We start from the raw sequence: 17,598 nt of genomic DNA, 5'->3' as shown, positions 1-17,598 counted from the left end.
CTGCTGCAATAAAAGCGCCCGCCTCACACTTCTTGCAAGAAGCCGAGCAGAGTTGCGATCTGGCACCAACCTCACGCCAGCTGCTACTGCAGCAGCACCAACTCCTTGGGGTAATTTTCCAGCTGGTGGAAACTGCAGGAGGAAAGAATACAGAATTGCTCCTGTGCTCTAATCCTGCTTGCTGTTTTCCCACAGGCAACAGTTCAGCCACAGGATGCTGGTCCAGACGAGCCACTGGCCTGATCCGGCAGGGCTCTTCTCATGTGCTTGTTGTGGTTTAGTTGTTTAGTTGTGTCCAACTCTTTGTGACCCCCTGGACCACGCCAGGCCCTCCTGTCTTCCACTGCCTCCCGCAGTTTGGTCAGGCTCATGCTGGTAGCTTCGAGAACACTGTCCCACCATCTCGTCCTCTGGTTCTCATGTGCTAAATCTTATTTATTCAATAGGTTGTTAGCCGACCTTTTCTCCACTCCGCTCACAACTCTGTACGATAAGGTTAGGCCGAGAGCGATACAGACTAGCTGTCGGGGGGGGGGCACACCCACTGAGTTTCACAGCCAAGTCAGGTACTAGTTTGACACTCTCTAACCACTGTACACCACCACCACCACCAGCCCTCCCGAGTGAGAACATCATAGTCTGCACGTCATAGGAAGCAAAAACTACTTATGGCATTCTCCAAGGACCTCAAGGTGTCATGTAGATTGTTCTCCTCATTTACAACAGCCCTGTGAGAAGGTCAGGCAGAGAGAGAAAACTTTTAATATATTAATTTTTGTATGCATTACTTTAAAGTAGCGTAGATTTTTCTTGTTCTATCTTTTTTCAAACCGCGTTGAGGTTTGTTTACTTTTTTTTTTTACAATCAAGCGCTCTATAAAACCTATTAAATAAATAAATAAGTCCCCCCCCCCAAAAAAATAAAAAAATATTAAAGCACTGGTTGATGCTTTTGAATTCTGGTGCTGGAGGAGACTCTTGAGAGTCCCATGGACTGCAAGAAGATCCAACCTCTCCATTCTGAAGGAAATCAGCCCTGAGTGCTCACTGGAAGGACAGATCCTGAAGCTGAGGCTCCAAGACTTTGGCCACCTCAGGAGAAGAGAAGATTCCCTGGAAAAGACCCTGATGTTGGGAAAGATGGAGGGCACAAGGAGAAGGGGATGACGGAGGACGAGATGGTGGGACTGTGTTCTTGAAGCGACTAGCATGAGTTTGACCAAACTGCGGGAGGCAGTGGAAGACAGGAGTGTCTGGCGTGCTCTGGTCCAGGGGGTCACAAAGAGGCAGACACAACTAAACGACTAAACAACAACAACAAAGCATTGGTAGAGCAAAGCAGCTCCAGGTGTTTCAAGTGAGTGAGCCAAGTCGTATGCTGTTCAGGAAGGCAAAGGTAGGGGAACGATGCCCACCAAGAAGTCAAAAACCTAAATCCATGGGAAATACCATTGGGCTAGTATCTCCCTAGAAAAGCTCAGCCAGGTGGCCGGTCATCCTGGTGCGGAACAACAGATTCAAGCAGAAGTACTCAGCCTCACACCACCCCAGTTCCAGGTTTGGTCCCTTGACTTTGTCCCATACTGGTCCACAGAAGCTTCAAACGACGGTCTCCCTGGAAACTGTTCCCTAGCAACCGGCTATCTGCCACAAATATCCCTGCAAGAATCATGGGGCTGTGGCGTTCCTCCTTGTTCTTCCTAGCCTGGATCTTGGTGACCCCTGCCCACTCGAGGAGGCAGAGGGTCAGGGAGCTGGGCCCGGATCAGGGAGAACCGCAGGAGGAAGCCTGCTCCCTCGGGATTGGTGGGGGCTGGCTAGCCAGCGACGACTGCACCTTGCTGCTGCTGCTGGTCCTCTCAGGCGCTCTCGCCCTGATTTATGTCTTCCTCTTCAAAGGGCAAAGGGTGAGTCTGGGAGGGCGTAAGGGCTGCCTGCCGGCTCAAGCAAGTCACCTCTTACAATGAGGATGAGAGGCAAGCCTTGCTGGATCAGGCCAAAGGGAGCCCATCATCTAGTCCAGCACTTTGGTCTGCCAGTGGCCAAATGCCCCTAAGAATCTAGGAATTGAGATAGACTGCCTTGGGACCTGGAGGTTCTGTAAAAGTCTGGCTGATGGATCAGTCCAGTGGCCCATTTGGAATCATTGCTGCTTCCAAACATGGAGGCTGAGCCAAGCCACTGTGGCTAGGAGCCGTTGATAGTCTCCTCCTCCTCCTCCTCCAGGAATTCCTCTAATCTGCTTTTAAAGCCATCCAAGTGGGAGCGAGTTCCACAGTTTAAGCCTGTGTTGTGTGAAGGACTTTCAACCTGCCCTGAATCTCCCAATCAAGTTTTTGAAATTCCACAGGCACCAGATGCATTTTGCTACTTGGTGTGAGTCCAGTTGCGTCTACGTTGAGATTTCTGGGCACCAGGTTGGTGGCCACAGTTTAAAAGCTTCTGGTAAATAGCATTTCCATTTTCCATTGTGTGTGTTTCTCCCTCTTGCATCCTGGGACAAGTGAATTGTTGTAAGAGCGAGCTACAGTCAAGCAATGCAGCTGAGATCGTAGAATCGTAGAAATTTAGCGCTGGAAGTTGACCCCGAGGGTCATCTAGTCCAACCCCCTGGTGAACAGACATTCCTTTGTGGTGACCATAACCTAGATTCAAGGTGCCATCTGGTCCCTAGCTTGTACATCAGAATTACGAACACTGCTCCCAATGCTCAGCTTCATTGGACATCCACATGTTCCTGAATTATGAGAGAAAAAACTTCCCCCTAATTCTTCCTCTGCCTCTACCCATTTCCCCCCTTTACTCTCCTTTTCTCTAAACTGAAACGCCCCAAATGCTGTTAACAAGGGAGTCGCTTCATTCCCTCGATCATCTTGGTTGCCCTTTTCTGAACGCTTTTCCAACTCGACAGTATCCTTTTTGAGGTGAGGCAACCAGAACTCTACAGAGTATTCCACATGCAGTCACATCATAGGCTTGTATAACGGCGTTATGAAATCGGCAGTTTTGTTTTCGGTTTCTTCCCTAACCATCCCTGCCATGGAATTTGCCTTTTCCACGGCTGCCGCACACCAGGTTGACGACACCTTCGCTGAGCTCTCCGCCTGTGACTCCACAATTTCATTCCTGGTCCACACCTCTTCTCACAGCCAGCCAATATGGTGGCGATCTCAATTTCCTGTTCTTGTTGAGACATGCCTTCGCTTATCTCCGAAAGGGAAGTTGCAGAGGCGCTGGCTCTCCGTGGGAAGGCTCAGCGGCCCGCCATGTGTTTGTTTAGCTCTGCTCAGAAAACTATTTATGCTACTGACCATCGCAGCGTCTGGTGGCCATGAATCCCCAGGAATAATTGCACGTTGTCTAGGGAAGTACTTATCTTTTTGTTTTGCCTTTCAACCGTCTGCCTGTCAGTTTTGTGTGTGGCTAGACTCAGAGGCAGGGCGAATGATATATCTCCCTTGTTTTTGTTCTAAATGTCTACTCCACGCCCTCGCAGGCTGTGCCGGAACCAAGTTTTAACCACCTGTGGAGGAAACCGACAGAGAAAAGTCTTTTTCCTTCTCTCCTAACACCAGAACTCATGGACATCCCATGGAGCTGAACGCTGGAGATCCAGGACAGATTAAAGGAAATCCGTCTTCACAAAACACAGTTAAACTGTGGAACTCACTCCCGCAGGGGGACAATAATGGCCAGCAATTTGGATGCCTTTAAAAGAGGAGGAGGAGAGAGCTATTAGCCACAACAGCTACTATTGCTTGATCCATTGGGCTCTTCTCATGTTATTAAGGAAGATTATTCTTAGCTATTCCTTTATTCAGTTGGGATCAGGGAGGGTGAAAGGCGCTTCCCCAGAAATTGGCTCATGCCCTCCTCTCTGCCTTCAGGATGTTCTGGGACTTCTAGTAAGGCGGAAGTCAGGAAGGGAGAGCGAGTCACCTGCTTACTGGGAGAGTGAGGGGAAATTTGCGCAACCAGGGGGTGCAACTGCTGTGCCACTGAATAGCTGTGATTTCTGCACTGCAGAAGGTGGGCCCAAATACTGTATTTTTCGCTCTATAAGACGCACCAGACCACAAGACGCACCTAGTTTTTGGAGGAGGAAAACAAGAAAAAAATATATTCTGAATCTCAGAAGCCAGAACCGCAAGAGGGATCACTGCGCAGCGAAAGCAGCGATCCCTCTTGCGGTTCTGGCTTCTGGGATAGCTGCGCAGCCTGCATTCGCTCCGTAAGACGCACACACATTTCCCCTTTCTTTTTAGGAGGGAAAAAGTGAGCCTTATAGAGCAAAAAATATGGTAACCCTTCAAGTTCTGCAATTCTAAGGAGATGTTTGTCCCTGGAGGTTGCCGCGGAAATCCTTTCCCTGCTGCGCAGTCTGTCTAGGGTTGCTCAGGGGGCGTACAAGGCACTCTGCCTATGCTCAGGGGAGAAACAAAAATCCCTTTTTTAATCTCGCATGTTCCAGGACTGGGCTGCCGCCCTAAAAAACAGGTTCTATTCCCTGGCTCGATTTCTACCTTGCTGGTTGAAAGATGGAAGCCTCCCATACTTCTTCAGAGGCATGTCAAAGGTACTGTCCCCTTTATGTCCTATTTCCTGCGTTCCAAGGCTGAGCCCTTGCGCTTCTCTAGGGATAAACCTGGGAACGGAGCTGCCTTCTTGGTCCATACTGGTGCCAGTATTGCCCACACTGGCTGGCAGCTTGGCACGCCAGGGTTTAAGGCCGGAGCGCCTTTCCCAGCCTTACCTAGCGACGCTGCTGGGGATTGAACCCGGGTCCTTCTGCATGCCAAGCAGGTGCTCTCTCGTCGAGCTGTAGACCTTTCCCAATCAGACCCATTGGTCCATCCGGCTCGGTAGTGCCCACACTGACTGGCAGCAGCGGCTCTGCAGGGTTTCAGAAAGGGAGTCTTCTGCAGCCCTGCCTGGAGGTGCTGCTGGGGATTGAACCCAGGTCCTTCTGCATGCCAAGCAGGTGCTCTCTTGTCGAGCTGCAGACCTTTCCCAATCATAGAATCATAGAATCCTAGAGTTGGAAGAGACCACAAGGGCCATGGAGTCCAACCCCCTGCCAAGCAGGAAACACCATCAGAGCACTCCTGACATATGGTTGTCAAGCCTCTGCTTAAAGACCTCCAAAGAAGGAGACTCCACCACACTCCTGGGCAGCAAATTCCACTGTCAAACAGCTCTTACTGTCAGGAAGGTCTTCCTAATGTTTAGGTGGAATCTTCTTTCTTGTAGTTTGGAACCATTGCTCCGTGTCCGCTTCTCTGGAGCAGCAGAAAACAACCTTTCTCCCTCCTCGATGTGACATCCTTTTATATATTTGAACATGGCTATCATATCACCCCTTAACCTCCTCTTCCCCAGGCTAAACATGCCCAGCTCCCTTAGCCGTTCCTCATAAGGCATCGTTTCCAGGCCTTTGACCATTTTGGTTGCCCTCCTCTGGACACGTTCCAGTTTGTCAGTGTCCTTCTTGAACTGTGGTGCCCAGAACTGGACACAGTACTCCAGGTGTGGTCTGACCAGAGCAGAATACAGTGGCACTATTACTTCCCTTGATCTAGATGCTATACTCCTATTGATGCAGCCCAGAATTGCATTGGCTTTTTGAGCTGCCGCGTCACACTGTTGGCTCATGTCAAGTTTGTGGTCAACCAAGACTCCTAGATCCTTTTCACATGTACTGCTCTCAAGCCAGGTGTCACCCATCTTGTATTTGTGCCTCTCAGACCCATTGGTCCATCCAGCTTGGTAGTGCCCACACTGACTGGCAGCAGCAGCTCTCCAGGGTTTCAGAAAGGGAGTCTTTTGCAGCCCTGCCTGGAGGTGCTGCTGGGGATTGCTTCTGCATGCCAAGCAGGTGACCTGCCCACTCAGCCACAATGGCCCCCCTTCCCCACGCAGGGTGCAGATGCCGCCGCGGACCAAGACGCCCGGCTGGATGAATCCCTGCTGCGCGAGGTCTCCAGCATCCTCCAGGTTATCCGGCACCGGCTGTGGGAGGTCGTGCAGGACAGAAGGAAACAGCGCAGCCCCAAACGGAGAGCGTCCGAGCGCTAGGCCAGAGGAGAAGCGCTGCCACGTGGGGCAAGGAGGGTCTTTTCCAGTTGCGCAGCTGGGGAATAAACGGGAACCGGAGAAAAACGGCTTCCCTCTTGCGTCGCCTTTGTGGTGTTTCTTATTACTTCGTCGGGCTGTAGCGTTGGAAGGGACCCCCAAGGGACATCTAGTCCAGCCCCCTGCTGCAAACACAGGAATCGCAGTTGGAGAATCCTTGACGGACAGCTGCCTGAGCTCTGTGAATTTAATAATTAATAGTTAAAAATATGAATAAGGTTATTATTTATACCCTGCTCATCAGGCTTGGTTTCCCCAGCCACTCTGGGCGGCTTACAGCACATATAAAAACATAGTAAAACATTAAGCGTTAAAAATTTAATGCATTCAGCTCCTGTCCTATATATACATATACATATACATATACATATACATATATACACACATACACACATATATATATATATATACATACACACACACACACACACACATATGTGTGTGTGTGTAATACTCTATATATAAGTGCATATATTCACACACAGAGTTAAAAGCAAGTATTAAAAGTATTTTTTTTTAAAGTGATTAAAATCAGCAGCAGCTGAAACACACACAAATCTGTTCAGGTCTGGACAGGGCTTGTTATTATACTTAGGCAAAACTATACAGTACACCACTTCTTGACCCCCACGAGAATACAAAATAAAATAAAAATTACATTTTCTATTATTTCTCATAAGTCCGGCGCTGGTATGAAAGAGTATTTCAAGGAGATGAAAATAACCAGCAGTTGAAAAACAACGCGCCCCCCCCCCACAAAAAATCACCCCCCCCTCTGGAATCTCTGAGGGAAGCTCGTGAGGGGAAGGACTACGTTTCCCATGATGCTCAGCGCGGCAGGGGGGGGAAAGGGCGGGAAAAGTCTCGACGGAGGCTGCGCGTGAGGGAAAGAACCCTAAGCGCATGCGCCAGATTTGGGAAGGGATAGAGGCGACGGGGAGGAGGAAGGAGAAGCGCATGCGCCCGGCCGCCCCGCGCTGCTTTTTCCCGGCGGCCCTTGGGAGGTCTCCTCCTTGCCTGGCTTGGGCGCCGCTTTCCCCGGGTCTCCCCCCCCCTCCTCTCTAGGCCCCGCCCCCTTTTCCGCGACCCCTCCCCCACCCGCCGCTGGTGATGTGATGAGTCCGGAGCGGGTAAGTCGCGCGGGGCGGGGCTGGGTCACGTGGGGGGGGGGCCGGGCCAGGCTGCCTCGCGTGTTTGCGTGCGTAATGTGTGAACGCGTTACCTTGAAGAGCAATGGGACGGGAGGGGGGAATTGCGGGGTCCCAGGGAGAGGTGGGGGAGACCTGAAGTGGCAAAGAGAGGGAGGGTGGAAGAGGAGGGCTGGCTGGCTGGAAGGGGAGCTCCTCCCTTGGGGTCATCCAGTCCACCCCCCCCCAGGTGGCCACGAAGCAGCGGTTCTAAAGCTGCCCCGTGAAGTTATGCTGGGGTGGTTCCCCGCAAGTAGAAATGTAGCCCCTCAGGTTCTAGGTCAGCCCACTTGCTGCTCCTGCTTCTGCATGAGTTTTCCATTTCCAGCGGCGGATTGTTTTTTGGGGATGCCGTTCCTTTATTTGTTGTTGTTTAGTCGTGTCTGCCTCTTTGTGACCCCCTGGACCAGAGCACGCCAGGCCCTCCTGTCTTCCACTGCCTCCCTGGTGCTGGCACCTTCGAGAACACTGTCCCACCATCTCGTCCTCCGTCATCCCCTTCTCCTTGTGCCCTCCATCTTTCCCAACATCAGGGTCTTTTCCAGGGAGTCTTCTCTTCTCAGGAGGTGGCCAAAGTCTTGGAGCCTCAGCTTCAGGATCTGTCCTTCCAGTGAGCACTCAGGGCTGATTTCCTTCAGAATGGAGAGGTCTGATCTTCTTGCAGTCCATGGGACTCTCAAGAGTCTCCTCAAGCACCAGAATTCAAAAGCATCAATTCTTCGGCGATCAGCCTTCTTGATGGTCCAGCTCTCACTTCCATACATCACTACTGGGAAAACCAGAGCTTTAACTATATGGACCTTTGTTGGCAAGGTGCTGTCTCTGCTTTATTACCTGGCCATAAGAAAACCTCGTAAGCCAGTTTACGATAATATAAAGAAATAACATGCTCGTTAAAAGAACAAGTCAAAAGCAGGCACGTAGCAATGTTCAAAAGTCAACAGTAGTTAAAAAAGAGATGAAACGCTTGCCTAGGCAGAAAACGCTTTAGGCATGTGCCAACAGATAATACGGTGAAGGTGCATTTCCAGATATCTCTAGGCAGGGAGTTCCAAAGTGTAGGTGCTGATCGAAGCGGTCAAGCGGGCGCATGTGGGGTCAGGCGACCTTGCAGGTAAACAGGTCCCATGTTGTCAAAGGGCTTTATATGCCAATAGCAACACCTCGAACTTGGCCCCGGAGCAAACCAGAAACCAGCACAGGTCTAGGACCACAGGTGCTGACAAGGCCTCACTCCCGTCAGCAATTGTGCTGCAGCAATAAAAAGCAGAGACATCACCTTGCCAACAAACGTCCAAACAGTTCAAGCTCTGGTTTTCCCAGTAGTGATGTATGGAAGTGAGAGCTGGACCATAAAGAAGGCCGATCGCCAAAGAATGGATGCTTTTGAATTCTGGTGCTGGAGGAGACTCTTGAGAGTCCCATGGACTGCAAGAAGATCCAACCTCTCCATTCTGAAGGAAATCAGCCCTGAGTGCTCACTGGAAGGACAGATCCTGAAGCTGAGGCTCCAAGACTTTGGCCACCTCCTGAGAAGAGAAGACTCCCTGGAAAAGACCCTGATGTTGGGAAAGATGGAGGGCGCAAGGAGAAGGGGACGACAGAGGACGAGATGGTGGGACACTGTTCTTGAAGCGACCAGCATGAGTTTGACCAAACTGCGGGAGGCAGTGGAAGACAGGAGGGCCTGGCGTGCTCTGGTCCAGGGGGTCACAAAGAGTCGGACACGACTAAACGACTAAACAACAACAACATTCTGTGCTAGCTGCAGCTTCTAGATTGTGCAAAGCGCAGCCCCATGCAGAATGCGTTGCAGTAATCCAGCCCTGAAGTCACTGAACTAGTGTGGTCCAGGAACGGCCGTGCGTGTTGCACCAGTCGCAGCGGGTAGAGGTTACTGGGACTGCCAGGCCTCCAGTGGCTGAGCTGGGTCTTGAAGCAGATCCTAGGCTGCATGTCTACTCTTTCAGTGTGAGTGCGGCTGGGGAAGGAAATTGGCCAATTTCTCAGACGCTCGCCCACGGTGCCTCCATCTGGACAGGAGTCAAGCTCAGCAAATTTTTCCTTGCCTCTTGCACCGCTGCATCCAGGGCCTGCACGGCCTCTCGTGATTAAGGTGTTATTGAGAAATAGAACTGGGTGTCGTCAGCATGCAGCCGTGCCTGAGAAGGCGGTGAAGGTCCTGTGTGAGTGCCTGGAGGCGGTTGGAGGATGGATGGTGGCGAACAGATTCAGGTTGAATCCTGACAAGACAGAAGTACTGTTTTCGGGGGACAGGGGGCGGGCGGGTGTGGAGGATTCCCTGGTCCTGAATGGGGTCACTGTGCCCCTGAAGGACCAGGTGCGCAGCCTGGGAGTCATTTTGGACTCACAGCTGTCCATGGAGGCGCAGGTCAGTTCTGTGTCCAGGGCAGCTGTCTGTCAGCTCCATCTGGTACGCAGGATGAGACCCTCCTTGCCCGCAGACTGTCTTGCCAGAGTAGTGCATGCTCTAGTTATCTCCCACTTGGACTACGGCAATGCGCTCTATGTGGGGCTACCTTTGAAGGTGACCCGGAAACTACATCTAATCCAGAATGCGGCAGCTAGACTGGGGACTGGGAGCAGCCGCCGAGACCACATAACACCGGTCCTGAAAGATCTACATTGGCTCCCAGGACGTTTCCGAGCACAATTCAAAGTGTTGGTGGTGACCTTTAAAGCCCTAAACGGCCTCGGTCCAGTAGACCTGAAGGAGCATCTCCACCCCCATTGTTCAGCCCGGACACTGAGGTCCAGCGCCGAGGGCCTTCTGGGGGTTCCCTCCCTGCAAGAAGCCAAGTTACAGGGAACCAGGCAGAGGGCCTTCTCGGTAGTGGCGCCTGCCCTGTGGAACACCCTCCCATCAGATGTCAGAGAGAAAAACAACTACCAGACTTTTAGAAGACATCTGAAGGCAGCCCTCTTTAAGGCAGGTGCCACTACCGAGAAGGCCCTTTAGGAGAGGCTACACCAGCGCCTGTTTCATGGCACCGCCAGATTTAATAAGCCCTGAGGGCGAACGTTCGGAAGTACTGCGGCCTCAGCTGATTGCGCGAGCTGAGAAAAACCCACGCAGCACATCACCTACTGAAGCGCTGGGCACATCAAACGGAAATGCAATAAATTCAGAGTCAAGGTCGCTCTGAAACTGAGTGGCTTCATCCTCAAAATGTGTAGCCCGTTTGTCACAGCCGCTTCTCAAGCGCTTCGGAGATCTCTCCCCCGCTGTGGGAGTTGGTGATCTCTGGACTGTCTGAAATAACTCTGCTCGCTGGCTACTAGAAGGTGCAGTTCAACCAGCAAAATGAGCCTTATTCGCCACCTTTGCCATCACATGGTCGGCACAGTCCTGTGCATTGTGCAGTGTTTGGAGAGCTTCGGAGCAAGACTTGCTGTTATTGCATATTTATATACAATATAAATATTGCGTATGTATGTGGCTTACAGATAAAAATAGGAACAGCTAAAAATATTGCTGTGGGTGGGGGAGTCATTAAAAAGCGATTAAGTGCTAATACAATTAAAACTGTTTATAAATATAAAATACCTATTTGGAACATGTAGGTAATTACAATAAACTCAGCACGGCGTTGAAAGCATTTAGTTCCTCAAAGCTACTTGGAATAAGAAGGGTTTTCACCTGCCGACGAAGCCAGTCTGACTTCTCCAGAAAGCGAGTTCCAAAGTCGTCTGGAGAAGTCGCCATCGAGAAGGCCCTCTCTCGCATCCACACCAAGCGGGCCTGAGAGGGGGGTAGGCCTGAGAGACCCCCCCCCAAAGTATCAATACCTGGGCAGGTTCATATGAGGGAATGCGGCTTTTTCCAGCAGCCCAGACCTCAGACTTTTCAGCATTTGCGTCGGACCAAAGACCAGCAAATGGTTAAACTATGGAACTCCCTCCCACAGGATTTTAGAATGCATTTCAATTGATTGGTTGTGATTTTATGTGAGCTGTGTTGGTTTTATTGTTGTTGGCCGCTCTGAGCCCAGCTTTGGCTGGGGAGGGCGGGATATAAATAAAATATTATTATTATTATTATTATTATTATGGCTTTAAAAGAGAAGATTTGACAAATTCATGGAGGATGAGGGGGCAATTGACGGCTACTAAAGGTAAAGGTAAAGGTACCCCTGCCCGTACGGGCCAGTCTTGACAGACTCTGGGGTTGTGCGCCCATCTCACTTAAGAGGCCGGGGGCCAGCGCTGTCCGGAGACACTTCCGGGTCACGTGGCCAGTGTGACATCGCTGCTCTGGCGAGCCAGAGTCGCACACGGAAACGCCGTTTACCTTCCCGCCGGTAAGCGGTCCCTATTTATCTACTTGCACCCGGAGGTGCTTTCGAACTGCTAGGTTGGCAGGCGCTGGGACCGAGCAGCGGGAGCGCACCCCGCCGCAGGGATTCGAACCGCCGACCTTTCGATCGGCAAGTCCTAGGCGCTGAGGCTTTAACCCACAGCGCCACCTGCGTCCATTGACGGCTACTACTTGCATTCAAATCCTTCTTGTGGCATCTGGCCACTGTGAGAACAGGGTGCTCTCCCCGGTGGGCCGTTGTGATGATCCAACGGGGCTCTTCTGATGTTTTTAGGAGGGCAAATGGCTCCGCCATCCCAACCGCTGCAGAATCCTGCTGCGTTCCTGAGCTGGGAACAGAGGAAGGAAGGAGCGCTCGCCCCCCCCTTGCGCTAGGCTGCTTTCTTGCCCGCCTGCTACGCCTTACCACCAGTGGCTACCAGGCCAGTGCTTAAATACAAGGGTGTGTTAGGCTGCCGCGGCCCACGAGGGAGGCAGAGGGACCAAGGAGGCTTGGAGCAGCAGAATTGGGGGTGTTCTGGGTGGGACCCCCTAGGAGAGAAGCTCTCATGGCCCCCGCTTGCCGATGGCATGGTTCATGTGGTGCAAACCGGTGAGAGGCGGGGAGAATCATCTCTGCTGCAGCTGCGAGCGGGCGTTTGGCAAGGTGTGGAGCCTCTACCTGGATCTTCGTTCCCAGGCGGCTGATAAGTGTGGCACAAATCGAGGTTCCAAAAAGGAAGTTGTGCTGTTTGTTCTGAGCTCCTGGCTCATCAGAGAGGCTTAGTTTGAGGCTTAGCTCCAGAGGCGCTGCCTCTCCCCGTGGGTAGGAAAGGCAACTGTGAATTTCCACTTCCAGAACAGCGTGAGAGGCCTGAACACCTCTGAGAAAAGGGGGCTGTTGCCGAGGCCTGAACGGCCTGCCCTCAAGTCAAGGCAGCACACGTCAAGCAGGCGTGGGGTAGGGGGCACCACAGGTCATCTAGTCCAACCCCCCTTGCAGATAGCGAAATAATAATAATAATAATAATAATAGTAATAATAATAATAATTTATTATTTCTATCCCGCCCATCTGGCTGGGTCTCCCCAGCCACTCTGGATGGCTTCCAACAGAACACTAAAATACAATAACTTATTAAGTATTAAAATCTTCCCTAAACAGGGCTGCCTTCAGATGTCTTCTTAAAGTCTGGTAGGTCTTGTTCTCTTTGACATCTGGTGGGAGGGTGTTCAACAGGGAGGGCGCCACCACCGAGAAGGCCCTCTGCCTGGTTCCCTGTAATTTGGCTTCTCGCAGGGAGGGAATCGCCAGAAGGCCCTTGGAGCTGGACCTCAGTGTCCGGGCAGAACGATGGAGGTGGAGACGCTCCTTCAGGTCTACTGGGCCTTTGAGGCTGTTTAAAAAGCAGAGACATTACCTTGCCAATAAAGGTCCGTATAGTTAAAGCCATGGTTTTCCCAGTAGTTATGTATGAAAGTGGGAGCTGGACCATAAAGAAGGCTGAAGGATGGATGTTTTCGAATTCTGGTGCTGGAGGAGACTCTTGAGAGTCCCATGGACTGCAAGAAGATCCAACCTCTCCATTCTGAAGGAAATCAGCCCTGAGTGCTCACTGGAAGGACAGATCCTGAAGCTGGGGCTCCAAGACTTTGGCCACCTCTGGAGAAGAGAAGACTCCCTGGAAAAGACCCTGATCTTGGGAAAGATGGAGGGCACAAGGAGAAGGGGAGGACTAAACGACTAAACAACAACAACAGGGCTTTCAAGGTCAGCACCAACACTTTGAATTGTGCTCAGAAATGGACTGGGAGCCAATGTAACTCAGGTATATAAGCTAACCACCAAATGGCACCTCAAACCACAACGGGATGTCTGTTCGCCAGGGGGTTGGGCTGGATGACCCTTGAGGTCCCTTCCAGAGCCAAAGTCCTCTGATTCTATGACCTCAGCGACATTGCTTGACTGTCTCTTAAAACAATCCGCTTGTCCCCGCATGCAAGAAAGAGAAACACACACCATGGAAATGGTTTTGAACTATGGGCTAAGGCAGAGGTTCCTAAACTGTGGTCTGTGGATTCCCTTGGAGTGGAATGGCTTCAGCACAGTCGCGTTGATCTGCACCCAGCCCAGTCCTCATTTTCCTCAATGTGATGATGGTGGAGGACTGAGATGCCCAGCAAGGGGTCCATGATTCTCAACGGCTGTGCAGAAAACAACACGCTCGTCTTTTGCTCTGGTAGCAAAACCTGCCTGGCGCCCAGGGAATTTTGAACGCTGAGTGCAATGCGCGAATTGCAACTCAAATCATCCTTGATCAAAGGCCGTCCAACCTCTGCTTAAAAAACTAGGGATAAAAGTCCGCCTGCTTTCCGTTCCACTGTCAGAAAGTTCTTCCTGAAGTTCACAGACATGTTTGGATAGAACTGGGAAGAACCTGAAGCCCTGTTGGCAATACTTAGCTTTTGTTGTTGTTTAGTCGTTTAGTCGTGTCCGCCTCTTCGTGACCCCCTGGACCAGAGCACGCCAGGCACTCCTGTCTTCCACTGCCTCCCGCAGTCTGGTCAAACTCATGCTGGTCGCTTCAAGAACACAGTCCCACCATCTCATCCTCCGTCATCCCCTTCTCCTTGTGCCCTCCATCTTTCCCAACTTCAGGGTCTTTTCCAGGGAATCTTCTCTTCTCCTGAGGTGGCCAAAGTCTTGGAGCCTCAGCTTCAGGATCTGTCCTTCCAGTGAGCACTCAGGGCTGATTTCCTTCAGAATGGAGAGGTTGGATCTTCTTGCAGTCCATGGGACTCTCAAGAGTCTCCTCAAGCACCAGAATTCAAAAGCATCCATTCTTCGGCCATCAGCCTTCTTGATGGTCCAGCTCTCACTTCCATACATCGCTACTGGGAAAACCAGAGCTTTAACTATATGGACCTTTGTTGGCAAGGTGTTGTCTCAGCTAGGCGGACAGTAAATCAGCTTCCTGGGTTCAAACCAAGAGATACGCTGGGTTTTCATCAGGCCTGTGCTGAGCCTCCACAAATGGAATCTCGCTTGCTTGGCAAAACCCCGAGGGCTTGACTGCACAGCTGTCTGCCCTGCAGAGGCCGCACCCTTACCTGTCGGAAGGATGCTCTCGGCCCCCTGCCTGTTGCCGTTCCCTCTTGGAACAGGTGTGCTTCCCGTGTTTAAACCTTGCTAGGCTTCCTTGCACAGAGCCTGCTCCCTAGCCCTACGAGTGTGGTCGCTTGGATTTCACAATAGAAGTTTGCAAAACTGCACAGCATGGAGAAAGTGGATCAGGGGTCAGCAAACCTACCGCGCCTCGGGCTGGTGTCTCCAGCACTGATCCAGCACACTTCCGGGTCAGAGGAGCACTGGAAATCGCTTGTGCGCATGTGCACGGCCCTCCTCCAACCTGGATGTGCACTGGAAATAATGCACATGCGCAAATAATGCTTGCGCATGCACACAAGCTATTTCCAGTGCTTCTCCGACCTGGAAGTGGGCAGCTGCGCAGCGCCACGCTGGTAAGAGTGGGCGGTGGCGGTCGCCGCGGGCGGGATAAATGAGTCCCTTGGGCCTTATCCGGCCTGCAGGCCTTAGTTTGGGGACCCCTGCAGTGGATAGAGGGTTGTTGTTTTCTCTCCCCCTCTCATAAGACCAGAATTTGAATGCTGAATGTTGGAAGATTCTGAACAGATAACAGAAAGCAGCGCATCGTTAAACTGTGGAACTCCCTGCCACAGAAGGCAATGGCAACCACCAACCTGCTGCTGAAAACTACCCCTGTGTATTTGTGGTGTAGTTGTCGGAGGCCTATTATTATTATTATTATTATTATTATTATTATTATTATTATTAAATTTTATTTACACCCCACGCTCCCCAGCCAACACCGGGCTCAGGGTGGCTAACACCACTATAAAACAATTGATTGAAATACAACTTAAAAACAAGATTAAAATACAACATTAAAATGCAGCCTCATTTCAGTAGGAACTGAAATCAAAAACTTTTTTGGGGGGGGATGAAAACGTCAAGTCTTCACCAAGGGCAACTGTCCAGAGCCACTGCTGCCAGCCAGAGTAGTCAGCACTGAACTACGTGGACCAGTGGTCTGTGTCAGTATAAGGGAGCTTACTATTCGGAGTCTCCCCCGGCCTCTCTTGCTAGTTCCTCCTGCAAAGGGCTGTCAGGGGAGAGGCTGGAGTCTCCGGTGGCACAACTGCGGCACATCTTGTCTTAACCTGCCTGGCTTCTTGGCGCAAACCTCGGCTGCCTTGCTGCAGCCCACTCAGACCTGCCCGGAGAACCCAGGTGTCCTGGCAGCAGAACAGAAGAGGGGGGGGTGAGCTCAGCCCCCAGAGCGGTGCAGATGGGCTCCCGGCGCCCAGCCCAAGCCCAACTGCCGGATCTGTGCCCCCGGAGGGAAAGCCGTTGCGCTGCAGATGAGCGATAAAAGCCGCTCGCGAAATCAAAACTCCTGTCTCCTCGCCACTCCCAGGAGAGGTTCTGTGGAAGAGCCGTTCCTCTCGAGGGGTGGGAGGGGAACTTCCTTTTCTGTGCCTGCCCCGACTAGGAAACAGGGCTGCAAGAGCAGAGAATTGGCGGCTGACAGATTGAGGTTGAATCCTGACAAGACAGAAGTACTGTTTTTGGGGGACGGGAGGTGGGCAGGTGTGGGGGACTCCCTGGTCCTGAATGGGGCAACTGTGCCCCCGAAGGACCAGGTGCGCAGCCTGGGAGTCGTTTGGACTCACCGCTGTCCATGGAGGCGCAGGTCAGTTCTGTGTCCAGGGCAGCTGTCTACCAGCTCCATCTGGTGCGCAGGATGAGACCATACCTACCCACAGACTGTCTCGCCTGAGTGGCGCATGCTCTGGTTATCTCCCGCTTGGACTACTGCAATGCGCTCTACGTGGGGCTACCTTTGAAGGTGACTTGGAAACTGCAATTAATCCAGAATGCGGCTGCTAGACTGGTGACTGGAAGTAGCCGCTGAGACCATATAACACCCGTCTTGAAAGACCCACACTGGCTCCCAGTACGTTTCCGAGCACAATTCAAAGTGTTGGTGCTGACCTTGAAAGCCCTGAACGGCCTCAAAGGTCCAGTATATCTGAAGGAGCATCTCCACCCCCATCGTCCAGCCCGGACACTGAGGTCCAGCGCCGAGGGCCTTCTGGCGGTTACCTCCCTGCGAGAAGCCAAGTGACAGGGAACCAGGCAGAGGGCCTTCTCGGTAGTGGCACCCGCCCTGTGGAACGCCCTCCCATCAGATGTGAAGGAAATAAGCAGCTGTCTTATCTTTAAAAGACATCTGAAGGTAGCCCTGTTTAGGGAAGTTTTTAATATTTAATTCTATATTGTTTTTAACACTATTGGAAGCTGCCCAGAGTGGCCGGGGAAACTCAGCCAGATGGGCGTGGTATAAGTAATTAAAATAATAATAATAATAATAATAATAATAATAATAATAATCGTTATTATTAAAGAATTGGAGAGTTGGGAGGGGCACCCCAAGGGTTCTGTAGTACAACCCCTTGCAATGCAGGAATCCTTTGCCCAGCGCAGGGCTCGAACCCACGGCCCTGAGATTAAAAGTCCCGTGCTCTACCCACTGAGCATCCCCACCCCACAAAGAAAAAGTAGAATCACAGAGCTGTAGAGTCACGCAGGACCTTCAAGGGCCCGCCACCTTTTGAGGTGGAGTGTTCCCTCTGCTGCCAAACCATTCTCACAAGCTCTTCCTAATGTTTAGTTCGAATGAATGGGCTTCAATGGGAGCGGGATTCCTTTATCAGGAGCGAAGATCCCTGCTACCCACCCGTGGGAAAATGAGAGATCAGAGCAATCCCCTCTAGGAAAAAAAAGAAAAGAGAAGAGCGTTAACCTGTGGAACTCCCTGCCACAGGGGTGGCCACCAACTTAGGTGGCTATAAAAGAGGACTAGGCAAATTGTGTTTG

General features: G+C 51.6%; 2 protein-coding genes across 2 annotated transcripts in view; both read left to right on the top strand.

Annotated features, from left to right (window-relative positions):
• Positions 1-730: 730 nt before the first annotated feature.
• On the top strand, positions 731-6,179 carry LOC307202325 (uncharacterized protein). The gene is made up of 3 exons (XM_079952213.1): positions 731-1,907; positions 4,472-4,576; positions 5,920-6,179. Exons 1-3 carry the CDS (start codon positions 1,671-1,673, stop codon positions 6,073-6,075), a joined length of 498 nt encoding a protein of 165 aa, XP_079808339.1. The 5' UTR covers positions 731-1,670; the 3' UTR covers positions 6,076-6,179.
• A 983-nt stretch (positions 6,180-7,162) lies between these two features.
• Positions 7,163-17,598, top strand: part of LOC307202103 (polyamine-transporting ATPase 13A3-like) — a 63,699-nt gene continuing 53,263 nt past the window's right edge. The window contains exon 1 of the mRNA XM_079951738.1: positions 7,163-7,262. The gene's annotated coding sequence lies outside the window, so the exon portion shown is untranslated. The remainder of the gene's footprint in view (positions 7,263-17,598) is intronic.

This window comes from Podarcis cretensis (genome assembly GCF_951804945.1).
Source record: "Podarcis cretensis genome assembly, chromosome: 13".
In the NCBI taxonomy this organism is placed as follows: Eukaryota; Metazoa; Chordata; class Lepidosauria; order Squamata; family Lacertidae; genus Podarcis; species Podarcis cretensis.
The sequence above is the reverse complement of the archived record's forward strand: the minus strand, read 5'-3'. Positions and strand labels throughout refer to the sequence as shown.